This window comes from Stylophora pistillata, chromosome 1 (genome assembly GCF_964205215.1).
Source record: "Stylophora pistillata chromosome 1, jaStyPist1.2, whole genome shotgun sequence".
NCBI lineage: Eukaryota > Metazoa > Cnidaria > Anthozoa > Scleractinia > Pocilloporidae > Stylophora > Stylophora pistillata.
Window position 1 is genome coordinate 17,003,804 of NC_142519.1, and position 14,628 is coordinate 17,018,431.

The following is a 14,628-nucleotide window of genomic DNA, read 5'->3' on the forward strand; positions in this document are numbered from 1 at the left end:
CGGGGCTGCTCGGTTTTGCCGAGTTCTCAGCACTTTTCTTTAACCCAACAAAAATCAACTTGGTGATTACATGAGCATAACATGACAACCGAGCCAGCCCGGTTGGCCAGGATCCCGAGCCAAACCCAGCTCATGCAGTCAAGCCTCTATCAGTTACCGGCGAAGCCACCATTCAACCGATCACGAGACCTGTTGAATCACTTTCGTGGGCTGTAGCAAGTAGTCCATCTTATTTTATATATTTTTCTCATAACTTTTAACATTTTGTTACATCGGGATGTCCTACAATATTCCAACTGTGGTATGTTCAGGATTTTCTGGACGACCACAAGAACGACGATAAATTTTTCAGTCCGACTGTGGAATTGAGGAAGATGTCATTGGTTTTGTCACTTGGGCGGGACAGTAACATGTGAGTCTTCCGAAAATGAAACCATCGTGTTTCGAGCTCTGTTGTTCAGTCACTGAGATGCAGGGAAATGAAACCAAATTACTTTCTCGTAGGGAGTTTAGTATTACCCTCACTCACTCACACACATGACCAAACACAAACAGCTCGACCGAGCTTAAAGTTTGCATTATCTCTCATCTTTTCATCTGAATAATCTCTGAAGCATCACTTACCCCACCCTTCAGACGTTACCTCTACCACAGGTCACTTTTCATCTTCCATAAAAAGCGTATTTCATCCTGGCCCTTTAGTCCTTCAGTGTTACTCAATGAGACCTTGTGAAAGCAACATTATTAACCCTTTTTGTAGCGCATTTTGTGGACTAGAATGGAGAATTTGGCGGGCTAAAATGTATATTAGCCCGCTGAAGTAAACCAATGAAAAGGGAGAATCAAACAATCGTACGATGAAATCAGCCTATTAAAATCGAGAAGCCATTGCTATGTTTGCACCGTTTTCTTGCAGCGTTGGTGAAAGAAAATAAATCGAAGTAAATTTGCGCCATTACAAAGCAGACCTTGACGAAAAACGCAAAAGCGTGGGAGGAAATTCTGAAAAAAATTAACTTCCAAAATCCAAACGGGATGAAATGGAACGTAAATTAACTCTAAAGATGCTGGAGTCGGTTGGCACCACATTCTAAGAAAGAACACGATTTGAAACGTAGTGCTGGTTGTTCCAGTGATGACGAGAGTATTCTCTAGTGCAAACATGGTCTAAACACGGTTATAGACGATCAGTATTTAAATGATTGGTTTCCATGGTTTAAAAATGGGCTAGCGGTGGTGACTTTCAAGTACGCTGTTTAAATTTTGTCTTAACAATAAGCCCTATTGATGTCTGCGAGCATAAACTCTATTGTTATATCACTTGTTCTACAGCTAACAGTTTATTAATCGTGGCTAACGGTTATTTCTGCGGTGTAGCTTCTTCAACATATTTTCCAACCTCGACGAAGATTAATTGAGTGGCCAAAAAAGTCGAAAGAACCTGGAAAGTAATCATTGGCTCAGTATCTCGCGTGACTCACGCGCATTACATCATCGTAACTTCATCTTCAGGTGATTATCATTCAAGATGGCCACCGTAAGTAGGATTTTCCGGCTTTCCACTTTTTCACTGGCCGCTGGCGGTATATTGAAGTTATCTAAAGATATAACAGACAGTTCAAGAAAGAGTTCAGAAAATTCGAACCTAGAGCTGGTCTTAGTTCAAATTGCCTTCCGACACGGCGCCAGAACGCCAATTTTCCAGGCGCCTTGTAAAGAGTTGGAACCCGTTACTTGGAATGCAGAACTTTTGATGGGAGCTCTTCCGCACACCGACATCAATTACGAACTTAAACACTTGTCTGGAGGTCCTAAACCCTTCTCTAAATACGACGATTGCCAGATGAGAAAAGTGCTTAAGGTATAATATGAAACTTGTTACTCTTTTTGAAGATGCGTTATTTTGATTGGCTTAGAAATTAAATTCCTAGTGTTTAATATTATAAGTGGAAAATTTAATAGCCCATTTTCGAATTACCTTTGGCCTCTTTAAAAGCGAGTCCTTGTACTCAACTTTTCATGTGATAACAAGTTTTCATTCACATGCAAATTAAAATGATTTTCATGAGAACGGGTAAGTAAAGTAAAGTAAAAGTTTTATTAATGTGTTTATGTATTTAGATTTCACAATTAATTGGGGACACAAAAAAGAATTAAAGGAAACAGTTCCATATAACCCCATACATTAATTATGCATTCATTTCATAAAGACTAAATATAAAGGTTTCTTTGCAACACTCTATGCATAATCAATGTAGGGGGTTATATCAAACTCTTGCCGAATTAAATAAATAAGTAAATTAATAGATAAGATAAAATAGAATTATTTACAAATAAGAAATTATGAAGGATGTTTATATCATTTCTATGAATAACATATATAAATTGTACATTAAAACAGTGGGTATATAAAAGGTGGTCTCCAAGAGTTGCACAGGTTGCAGCAGCTTTTGTTGTTGTTTAAGAGTGACACTAGATCTTTTTTCCTAATGTTCTTTTTAAAAGATTCAATATTCAGGGAGCCTTTCAATTTATTATCCAGTTTTTACCGTATATGAGCTCCTTGATAATTATCTAAGAGATGTTTTTCATAGTTAATAGTATGATAAGTAGGAATTTCAAAATCACTGTTTCTTAGGATATACATGAAAAAACTACTCAGCTCTGATTGGTTAAGATAAATGCAGTTTTTAGGTAATTCAGTGCAGAAGAGAGTTAATTCAGTGCAGAAGAGGGTTAATTCAGTGCAAAGAAAGTAACAAACCGGACATTCTGGTTGGTCAATAATCAAAGAAACTCACAGAATTACCAAACTCACTGAACAATTCCTTGAACTTTTTGGCCAGACTTTGAACTTTTTTGTGCCTTAAAGATGTGAAAATTTCATTTTATCTCATTTTTTTTGATTGTACGTGGTTGTTTTGACCAAATGCAGGGTTTGAATAAATTATTTTTGCATGTGATGTGCGTGCTTTTCTTCTACATAACTATGATAAGCCACCTCATATTTTTTCATGTATATTATTAATACATAATCACAGGATTTTTCTGTTGCAGTTTGGAATAAATAAGCACTTGTAAATTTTTTCAAAGACCTCAAATTGCACTCACCCTATGAGCTTATGCAATTCTGTTAGTCTTTAAAAAAATTTGCTTGTGCTTATTTATTCCAAATTGCACTCAAAAACATGTGATTACCTATATGAGTAACTAATGCTTTTCTGCTTGAGCAGTTTATAGCACCAGGCCTCATTTTGAAAAAGAGGCCAAAGGTAATTCGGGAATAGGCTATTGCCCTTCAGAATGCAACTGAAGCCAAACACAGTGCCATAAGGGTTGCTGAGCTGAACTTTGGATCAGAAGGTCCATTTTGAAGCCTAACTGGGTCACTGTTTATGAGATAGGCACTTCAGTCATGAAGTTTATATGCTGGTATAATCACGTGCACCAGTAGGAAGTAGTCAAAGCATGCTAGCCATACTGAAGTATTGTTTAGTTGTTATACTGAAGTTTTGTGGTAACATTATGATTTTGATAAAGAAAGAAGTAAGCAATTGTAAGTAGATATAGTACTGTATATGAGTTTGAAGCTAAAAAAGTCTGAAAAGGTATTTGTCAATTTTTAAGAATGGCTGACAAAACCCTGTATTCGTTTGGGGGGAGGGAGGGGAGGGAGCAGCAATGCGTATAGCTGATAGTCGCTTCATACTACTTTAACCATGGTAAACCCTGGCAGGATGAGCCTTCTGGCTCATAAACTGACTTTCCCAACATGCCGTTTTGGAACCAACATGAATATTGAGGACTCATCATTGCAAGAAACAAAAAAAGAATTAACTGTACCATACTTGAAATGATCTGTGACTTATTCAAAGTTATAGATAAAGATGCTAAATTTCTAAAGAAACTGTGGTGTCGCATCAGTAGGGGACAATAACAAGGTAATTTTGGTTTTATCAGCTAAGTTGATAATGTAAGTTGGCCACCATAAAGAGTTTCAAAGCTGACGTTTAGAGAGTTAGCCCTTTGTCCATTCACTCTTATGAAGCCATTTAATACTCAAAATGTCAGCTTTGAAACTCTTTAAGGTGGCCAACTTATATTATCAACTCAGTTGATTAAAACCAAAGTACCCTATTAAAAGTTAGTCACCGAGTTTTTTTAAATGTACAAACTCAGTCATGTTGTAATTAGTCCAGCATAGTGTCTGTGGCAAAATTTCCTTTAGATGCCATTAACTTCATGATTATACAGGTTTTTGGATAACAGAAAAAAGTGGCATAAGCACTGGATTTCCACTAGAACAGCATGTGTGGCTTTCTTTTAGTATAGTATGGGGTTATATGGAAATCTTTCTGTTTCTGTTTTCAAGAAAACTATAAAATATAGTTTTTTAATTTGACAGCATAAGCCTCAGCATCATCATTATGATCCCCACCATAGTTATTGTTACCATCAATAGCCTTTGAAATAAACTTCAAAGCCTGTTATTGTTATTGTATCATTGTCATGGCCACCTGACAACTTAATTTGCTAAAATTTTGTCAGGGTTATGAATGGCAGCAGGTGGCATATGGCTTGTGACTTGCCTCTCAAAGAGCTGCAGTCTCTAAGGTTTCAATCTGCTTGCAGAAATGTCCAAGGGTTTAAGCAGAGTCCCTTGCAAAGCACCTTAAAATAGAAAAATGTGGTAAAATCCATCAACCTGCAATCATTTGGTAGGAATAAAATAGCTGCAAATGTGTACCTTCATGTAATAACCACTTGCCTGATAAAACCTTTCACTTTCTTAATAATTATACTCAATTTCTAATGGGAAACATCTCCTTGTCCTAAGATATTAGATGATTTTATGTTATTCAGGTACTTGTCTTGCCCTGCCAGGATTAGCTTTCTAGCTATTTGCAGGGCAAACTATCCCACTGTTATTTTATGTGCAAAGTCAAAGAATAAATTGTTGTTGTTGGAAAAATGTTTTATTTTTTCCTTCCCTTTTAGGGGGGAAGTCCAGTTGGTCAGCTTACTAAAGTAGGTCAGCAACAAATGTATGAACTGGGTAAAAAATGTGCCAAGCTTTATATAGATGATCTTAAATTTGTACAAGAAACCTGTAATCCTCAAGAAATTTTGTGAGTATTTATGTTTTGTACCATAAGTTTGCTTGAAGTATCCGATATTTTTTTCCTGTGGTTAAAATCAGTTTTGTAGAACTTTCCCTAGATAGAGGGAACTCTGCACCAAATAAATAATATTGCTTACACTTCAACTTTTTACCAGTTAAAACGCCGTGATATCAGTATGTATGTTCTGCATACTGTTCTTTATACTCCTGCTATGGTGCTGACGTGGGTTAGAATTTGTTTAACAATCAAGCACTTCATTTGTTGGTGATTATTTCCTTTATTCTTGTGACACTGATGTTTGATTCAGGAGTTTAAGCTTAGGAGAAATAAGGTGCTAGTCACTCTTGGAAGTCAAAGGATTAATTTGCAACATCTTTTTAGCATACGTACATCCAATATACAAAGGACTGTGGATTCTGCAAGATGTGTGTTAGCAGGAATGTTTGGAAAAGAGGGTTTCAAAGGTGATTTTGATTCCTTATTACTGTCATTAAAAGAAATACTATAATTATACTATTATACTATTTTGTTCACCAATTTTTTTGATGAACCAAACCTGTAGGCCCTGTCACCATGCATACAGAAGATGAAGAAAGGGAGGTCTTGTACCCAAATATGAATTACTGCAGATTTTTAAAGAATTGGGTTAAATACACTGTTGCTCATGGGAAAGATGAAATAGAAGGATTCAATACCAGGCAGAAACAGATTGGAGAAATTTTAAATTTGAATTACAAGGACTTGAAGCCTGCAGTATCTGTCCACTTACGAGATATTGTTGTTGCTATGTTGGTGAGTATCTTGCTCAAAATTTAAGGTAAAAAGTCAATACCAGCTCTTTTTATCCAACTGTACTAAATAGACTATGAAAAATACAGGAATCAAGTACAAATATCATGTGTGCACTATGCTTCTCTACCTGCTTTGTGTTTCCCCCTTTTTAAGAAATGCACAAGTCATGAAATAAAGTGGTTGGATAATAAATAACTTATTAGACATTTAAATGTGTAGTATCACAGAGAATTTTTACTCAATGTTTGTATATTGACTAAAAAAAAACAAAACAAAACACAGCAAAAGGTAAAATATATTCAGCAATAACACACCAAAACATCTAATAAGATGTATATATTGAGTGAGGTTTAGCATTGATCAGTGCTAATGAACACTTGAAACAGACAAGCATATGAGAGAATTTGAATATAATTATCAACAAAGTTGAAATGATAAATTGGCCACCGTTACGATTATAAAAGCTGATGTTTCGAGCATTAGCCCGTCGTCAGAGCGAATAGAGGAATTGTGGGTTATGTGTGCTTTTAAAGGCAGAAATGAAGCTACATGATTGGTGGGAGCATGGCAACGAGAAAAACACGAATAAATTAGTGGAATGAAAAGCGTTCGTTGATACCTGTGGGATTTAGACTGCCGGTTTGAAAGATGAGCTTTTGTTCAAGAGTTTTATGGCTTTCCGTGCAACCTAAGTGTAAGGAAAGACTGCAGATTGCCATATGTTGCTTGGAATGATTAGGTAAATTAAAATGTCTAGCGACTGGTTTCAGAGGTCCAGAGGACCCTATACACAGGAAAAGGAAAATCTGAAATTGATTATTGACTCCCCTAACTGCCATGTTCTTGTTTTCTTTCTTATTCATTTTTCTTTTCCTTTTTTTCTGAAGTCATGTTTTTTTATTTGTTACTGAATGATATAACAGTTACAAGAGTGGAACTAGTTTGCACCCATGATTGTCTTTTCAAGGATCTTTCAGATCCCAGCAACTTTCATCTACCAATCTTCTTATCAAACATCCTTTGAGGCATTTCTTAAGTGTCATGCATCTCTTGCACTTTGGTCCCTCCCCATTGTTTGCACCTAACATGCATGCTTGAGTTACCAGTTGCAATAAAGCTGACAAGACAAAGCTTTTTAAAAATATGGCAAGTTGCACATGAAGAGTAGGTGAGCCATTCTAGGACATATCATTAAAGGGCAGGTTAAATGTACTTCACTTCTTCCTCTACTTGTAATTTTTTTGTAAACTGTGCTGTCCTGTTGTCCACTGCTCAGATTCAGGGAAATTTCACAGGTTAGTATACAGTTATGATTGTACACTCTTGATGGTTTTTTTTAGGCTCACAACATGGAAATTCCTCAGAATATTCTACAGAATTTGACATTAATAGAAGAACAAGCTGTACAAGTCTTTCTTGTAACACAATGTGGAATGGAAAACATAAGGTAAACGGTAAAAAGTTAGTGTTAAATCTTGCCATCTCTGAGTCTAATATGAGTACCTCTTCCCCATATATTTTGATGAATTGAAACTGCTTCCATTTCCTCAGCAAGATTTTACTCTTTTTTCATCATTCTGTTTCCAACTTTTTTGGCGATGCTGTACAGCCCTTTGTTGCTCTTTACATTTCTCTTATTTTGGTATATTTTTGTTTATTTTTTCTTGTACATTTGCTTTGCATTTCTTGACTCATATGTTTTTATTACTCCTGTTTTTATTACAGGGTTACTTTTGACGTACATTTGAGTATTGCATTATTCAATTGAAGTAATAAGTATTGTTTGAACTGCTAACTCATCTTTAACAGGAGAGAGTACCTTTCAGTAGCTATAGGAGTCTTTTTGGAAGAAATGACAGACAATCTTTTCAAAAAGATTGTTGGACAAAGGTACACCCTTATTTATTTTTTGATTCATTATCATCCAGAATTGCATTGTATTACAAATTCTGTCGACATTTTCCTGTACTAAAAAAGACTGGAAAAGTTCATTAAGTCAGTGATGCATCAAAATAGCACCCTAGAGAGAGTGTCAATTTTTTAAAGTTTTTGTAGAATATAGTTAGTTGGAGTTTTATCATTACAATCATACTAGTACTCATCCAGCCTTCCTAAGTGTGAAGAAACTTCTATTATGGACCGAGTTTTGTTGCTTTATTTTTGTGCTTTCCCCACCTTAAAGTTTTCGCTGAAGTCAGTCAACCTTATGGAGATGCACTGCAGCTGCAGTCTATTTGCTATAAAAACAGCAAAATGTTTCCCTAACGTGAATCAATTTCAAAGAAGACTCCCATCACAGTGGAAACAAGATTTGAAGATTGGGTGATGTTACTTGAGGAGTATAACCGGATATTCCCCAGCCTAAGCTCCTGCATGTTAAGTCATGTGACGCGTTGAGACCAATCGCACCCAAGTGATGATGTTCTTTACTTTGTCTTCATAAGAGTGGTCTTATCATCATTGGACATAATTCACTTCGCGTTTGATAATTGATTGTGAAATATGCTATCCTTTCTTTTTAACAAGAGAGCAGCTCCATGTTTTTACATGATGTGTCGACATCAATAACTAGCATTATTATCCATCAAATACTTTTACCCGCGCGCGATTGGTTGAAACGCATCTGGTGACCGAATATTCCCCAGCTAAAACTGAGTGATGTTCGAGAATATTCCCCAATTTTCAAACCTGACGTCCATTACGATAAGTCATCGTTTAGAGATGAGAGAGCGTTTTGTGGTTGTTAAAGAACAAGGGGAATATTTTTTTGTTCATTAAGTCGAACCAGAGAATACTCAAAAGAAATCATCTCACGCTGCAAACAGTAAGCTGTTCGTAAACATTTTTTCACGCGCGTTGCAAAATATTCGAAGGATAATTAACACAATATCAGCCTGTGTAATGTATTGTTTTATTATATTCATATTTATTATTATTGTTGTTATTATTATTATTATTATTATTATTATTATTATTCAATAGCCTCTCTTTTGTGCGAGAGTATGCTTGTATATTTTTCCTTGGAAATTATCTGTTTCACAAGGCTTACAGTTTTTCTCGAGCTTCGTTCTCGGAAAACTGTTCGCATCTTGGAACAGATAATGTTTGTGGACAAACAGCCACGCATATTTTCGTGCCAAATAGAGGCTATTGTTTAAATAACAGTTTTCTTGCTGATCCATTAGTCCGTACAAGATGATGTTGTATTCAGTTCATGATACATCTGTAGCAGCGCTTTTGTTAGCGCTTGATATTTTTGACAACAAATGGCCTGACTTCGCCGCTGATCTGGCTTTGGAGCTCTACAGAGATAAGGTAATGTCATGTCACTTGAAAAGTCATTTCAGTAGCTACGGAATTTTGTCGCGTAACATGTACTAGCTACCAGCAGCATTCAAATGACTTATTCGCAACGTTCCTCTAACAAACGAACCGAACTGAACGAACTAACCTTATCAACGTACCGAAAGTCACGAGTCACCAAGGGTATTTGATTCTAACATTCATAATCATCTTGGAAAAACTGATTAATCAGTTTCACGAGCCTAACTTAAAATACTAGACTGACAGTTAATTTCTTACCTGACTCTGACAATAACCTCTGCCCAATTTATCGAAATGTCGTTAACTGTCACCGACAACAGTCCTTTTCGATACATGGATAGATAGATAGATAGATAGATAGATAGATAGTTTCTGAAAAAACTGCATCGCAGCCAAAGGCTAAATTACGCAATTATTTACAAAAATTTTACAATACTTAAAAATTACAAATGAATCCTAGATAATAAATCGAAAACTGATTTTTAAGATAATATTAAAAAATTCTTTATAACATATTCATATAAATATGTTAAAATACAAAGCATGAATATAAGTGGAATGGTAAAACTACAGCCCGGACTGTTTCGACATCGCATATAAGCGTATTACTTGTTCTGTTCGTGCAAAGCTTTGGCATGTTAAAAAGGCGCTGTCTTCTTAGGATATAACGTGAGTTGACAAGGTCTGGTTGAAGGAGCGGCTTCAATTTATGGTTTGGATCACTGATAATGTTATCAAAAAGCCTGCTACATAGTACGTAATAATGCTCCAAAATGGGTGTTAACCCCACCTCTATTGCCGAGTTGCACTTTCCTGAGGTTATTATTGATATTGTTCTTTCTTGTTTCCCCGACGATCCGAAGACAAATTTAACATGAATTTAAAAACGGGTTTCCCTCCTCTCCCCCCTCCCTCCCCCCCACGCAAATTGAAAATAAAATTTAAAACGCCCGCCTTGAATTTAAACTGGTATAGCTGTGGTAGCGGCGACAAGAACATTTTGGTCTTTTGGTCATGATTTTTCTTCCCTTTATTTTTTCAGGATAACTGTTACTTTGTGCGGGTGTTATATCAAGGAGAGGTAATTTCTAGTTATGAATTCATCACAAATTTTTTGGGTTGCTTATGATGTATAGATTTTTTCCCTTTTACCAATAGCAAAGAAACCTCAGCAGCAAATACCAAAACATCCTCGCTTTTGAAAAACGTAAATTCCAATGCTCACGGAATTGATCACCCCATAACTTGTTTTTTAAGAACGCCGGTACTAAGCATGCTGCAAAAAGGGCAACTAAACATTTCGTGGGTCAGAAGAATACCGCACTTCCACCAACCCTAATGTCCGTGTCAGTGAACCGGACGTTCGTCTTAGCATACAATTTAGATAACAAAACAGCTTTTCTTTATTGTTTAACACGTGCATGTGAGAGAGAGCTTGAGGGACGTCGTGTCTTCTTAATGAGTTCGTTGGTTTACCAAAATGTTTTCCATCAGAATGAATAATGATAAAAGTGTAAACGCCAGATCTGCAATACACGTTAGAGAACACGCATTTAGCGTCGAGTTTGGCTGTTTTGTAAAAACTTGTAGGAAAATGAACGCTCTTTTACTAGTCGAAGTCTGTTTGATCATTTTAAAGGTTGAGTACTCGCATGTTTCCGTTCATCTATAGAAGAGCTAACATAAAACATAACATCACATAACATCACATAACATAACATAACATAACATACATTATTTGGTAATGCAGGTAAAGAGTCGGGTAACCGTAGCTGGTGTGGGCCTGTCTAATACTAATTTTTAAAAATGTTACAAATTGAAATAAATAATACCATAATATTATTAATTAAAATATCTCTGTATAAGTTTAGATTCGTCAAGTGTCTAAGAATAGAATAACTATTATAAAGGTCTATGGTATATTGGATGTGATCCAAATGAAAATAATTGTAAATTATACAAATATATGTGAATGATAACAAAAAATAGTCTTAATCGATAGGGTTTTAGCTATATAAAGGCTTAAGAAATTCAGCGATATCAACCGTCGTGCCTTCATATCGCAAAATTTCTCATTAACAACTTCCGACAAGCTTGCACTCTTCAGTTTTACGGGAGATTGTTGGGCTCTGAATTCGACTGGCAAATTTATTTAGTTTGTTACTAGGACAGTTATTTTTTCAACTATAAATGTTTCTTTTTCTTTTCTTTGTTAAGGAGAAAACTCTTCCTGGATGTTCTGGCCCATTGTGTCCTTTGGAAAAGTAAGCAATAGATTACGAATGTGTTCAATTGATTAACGAATGTTATGCCTTGAATTTAATACAGAGCATAGTTTACACCTCCCAGATAGAGAATGTCAGACAGTGTTTTCAATTCATTAACGAATGCTAAGCCTTGAATTTAATACGGATAGTAGTGCACACCTCCCAGAGAGAAACTGTCAGACGATAGCATTTTTATTTATTACGAGGTTTGCAGACATTTGCATGCAAGTGACCTGAAGGGAGATGAATAAATCTGATTGATTTTCGACCTAAGTCGACTTCGAATACGTATCGATCTCGTCTCAAAGAGAGTCTGGGAATTTCCAAAACTGATTGCCTGTTGCAACCATGTAACCCTCTTAACATGCAGGGGGATTTATTTTGGAGATAAGAAAACACCATTTTTTTTTTCTTTGTCTGTGATGTCAACCTGTCACAATGTGAAATTTTAATTAATCTTCGAGGCCGACTTTGGGAAGAAAATAAGATAAAACTTAAAAAAAAAATACTAATACGATTAATCAGGTTCAAAAGACACCGCCATAAAAAAAAAGAAGAAGAAGAAAAAAAAAAAAAGACGCCTTGCTCGGTAAAGTAAATAGTGAGAGATATCTCATTACAAACATGTAACTGACTCCTTCAACTTTGGATTAAAACGCGAAAATCGTATCCATTGAAATTTTCTTTCGCTTACCGAAAAAAAAAAAAAAAAATAACCAGGTTGAAGTTGTAGAATTATGTTATAACCGAACCTTTTCCTTTCCTTCTTTATTCACTTTAGATTCAAAGAGCTGGTCTCTAAATACTTTATAGACAGTTGGGAGGATAAGTGTCAAGAAACGAAGGGAAACTAATCAATTTCTCCACCTGAAATTGACTGTCTGATTGCTGGAGCACCGTAAAACTCTGTGGTCGATTGTGGCGAAAATTTATCATTGACAGAAGATGGGTCAGGTATATGCATGGCTGCCGAAATAATTACACGAGAACTGAACTAAATTAACATGGCATAAGGAAACCATTTCTGGTCGAAAAAAAGCAAAACATATATGAAATAGCATGTATGAGTATCATGAAAGGATTTAGAACACTGCATCCAAAAGAAAGGAAAGATTTTTCTTCAGCGCGTCTTGAATCATCTGGTTTCGAATAATGAAGGAATGCATGATTGAGTATTTTGACGACCGTACAAGATTACGATCATAAATGATTAAGTGGAACAATAAAAAGTTCTCAAATGTCAAGGCTGTCGTGAGAGCTCAACCGGTCTTCAATGTGAGCCTTAGCCAATTCATACGCTTAAGTTAGGCACAAACCCAGAACTCAAATATTCAAGAAGTTGTCGTTACTGATGACTGACCACCATGCATGAAGGACGAACTATATTTGTAAGGGCCAGTAGCCCCACTGTGTTCGGATCAAGTAGTCGCTGTTTGTAACGAAACTGATATAGTCGCTCAGTAGAGGTTCAATTGTTGTAAATTCCTAAGCCATAGCAAACTCAGTAAACACTATTTGGCCGCTTACGCACGCAGTGCGCTCGAAAAAAAAGTGCGTAGTTTCACACGCGTATTTTCGTCATAGAGATCAACTGGATGTGTTCCTTGAAGTGTAGTGTAATAATGTCCTCGTCAATCAAAAATTAATAAAAGGAAACTATTTTTCATTGTTAAAACAGTTATCGATCACAGTCATGCTCCAATTTATGATCTCTCTTTTTACCACGCCTGAGGCATCAAATCTTGAATCGGATCGGAAGGGGGTATGGGATGATTATAAATTTTTATGGCCCACGTTTCGACTGTTGTAAACAATTTGATCCGTGAATGAAAATTTAATCAGCGACCCTGGCTATTCACAGAATGACTATTTTAAGAAGCTTTTGTAAAGAAAGTATCTCGATTCAATTTTTAATTAGCAGGTGTAGTTGACTCGGCTACGTGCCGCTTTTTTTCTTCAGTTGCCGATTAATATGAGATTGTCTTTTCTTTTTCTTATAAACATGAACTAAAAGAGAACTGACGACAAACTACAAAACTGTAAACCGTCGGCAACTTCACCAGCTTCGACCCTCGAAAACCACTACACCATACACTCGAAACTACGGACAATGACACCGGTCCTGGTCCACCGATATTACACGCGAGACTTAGTTGTAGTAAATTGCAGGTTCTAATAGAAACTTCAACTGAACGAGGATGAATAAGTTAAAAATTTAGGCGATACGCGATCACTTTGAACACTTGGTCGACTAGCTCTTCTGTTTAGCTTCGGTTAGTTTATCCTAACATTCGTTCGAAACAATCTTGAAATACAGAGAAGAGCTAAGTAGCCTCGATAACTTAAAAGAGACGGCGAGAAGGAAAATAATCGAGACGTTGGTGCGTGAATTTGAGAATGGAAAGAGTTAAGCCTCTTTAAGACGATGAGTCAGATTACAGCAATGCGGCGTTTTTTCGCAAAGGGCGCAAACCTTAGGAATGGCTACTACAAAACGTGTTAACTTCACTTGGTGATGAAATAAATAATCGGAGATAATCTTTCGAAACTGCCATGATGCCAAGTAGAAAGAAACATTGCGTGAATAAGACTTCCTTGAACTCAGTTGGTGGCCCCGAACAGTCGTGCTAAGATGTAAGCAAGACGCCATAGCGAACCATGCTTAGTCGACTTGGGGCGGTTCTGTTAAAACCCGCAGCCTCCACGGAACTTATGTGCATGCGTGTATTTCTGAGCGCTTTCGGCAGGAGTCACGAAATTTGATGTCAATAAAGGCCCAAAACTTCCACCTGCAGTTTTTGGCGTCGTTGTTTGTTCAAATTAGACTACAGAAATAATAGCAAGGGCTTTTGTGTCATCTACAAGCCCCGTGTTTTGTCTCGAAAATGAAAAGCTACTTGGAATTGAGTAAGTTTCGCTTCTCATAAGGAGGGGTCTGAAATAGCAGGGGACTATCGTTATCGGACAATCTTGAATTCATCGCTTTATTGAGGTTCAAAGGAGTTTTGGCTAACGGAAAATTCGATAGATTTTTTAAGTGACTTTATTCCTGTTTTATAACATCGACAGGTTGTAAAACATCTATTTTAATTCTCTATTTCGATTTTTCATAGGTCAGAAAG

The 14,628-nt window shown here is 36.3% G+C and overlaps 1 protein-coding gene across 2 annotated transcripts; it reads left to right on the forward strand.

Moving 5' to 3' along the window:
* The first annotated feature begins 1,503 nt into the window (after positions 1 to 1,503).
* On the forward strand, positions 1,504 to 12,750 carry LOC111321365 (lysophosphatidic acid phosphatase type 6). 2 transcript variants are annotated; one of them, XM_022924215.2, is made up of 10 exons: positions 1,506 to 1,861; positions 4,999 to 5,129; positions 5,505 to 5,587; positions 5,686 to 5,915; positions 7,256 to 7,362; positions 7,725 to 7,805; positions 9,101 to 9,230; positions 10,282 to 10,320; positions 11,457 to 11,503; positions 12,288 to 12,750. In XM_022924215.2, exons 1-10 carry the CDS (start codon positions 1,529 to 1,531, stop codon positions 12,358 to 12,360), a joined length of 1,254 nt encoding a protein of 417 aa, XP_022779950.2. In that variant the 5' UTR covers positions 1,506 to 1,528; the 3' UTR covers positions 12,361 to 12,750. The 2 variants fall into 2 exon arrangements, with proteins under 2 accessions (XP_088597126.1, XP_022779950.2); XM_088741000.1 differs by lacking the exon at positions 9,101 to 9,230 and having other exon boundaries at positions 1,504 to 1,861.
* Positions 12,751 to 14,628: the final 1,878 nt, after the last annotated feature.

Excerpts from the sequence above, each read along its gene's own strand:
- LOC111321365 (XM_022924215.2), top strand. The coding sequence starts at position 1,529 with ATGGCCACCGTAAGTAGGATTTTCCGGCTTTCCACTTTTTCACTGGCC. Across the intron at positions 1,862-4,998 it reads AGATGAGAAAAGTGCTTAAG|GGGGGAAGTCCAGTTGGTCA; the intron begins GTATAATATGAA and ends CTTCCCTTTTAG. Across the intron at positions 7,363-7,724 it reads TGTGGAATGGAAAACATAAG|GAGAGAGTACCTTTCAGTAG; the intron begins GTAAACGGTAAA and ends CATCTTTAACAG.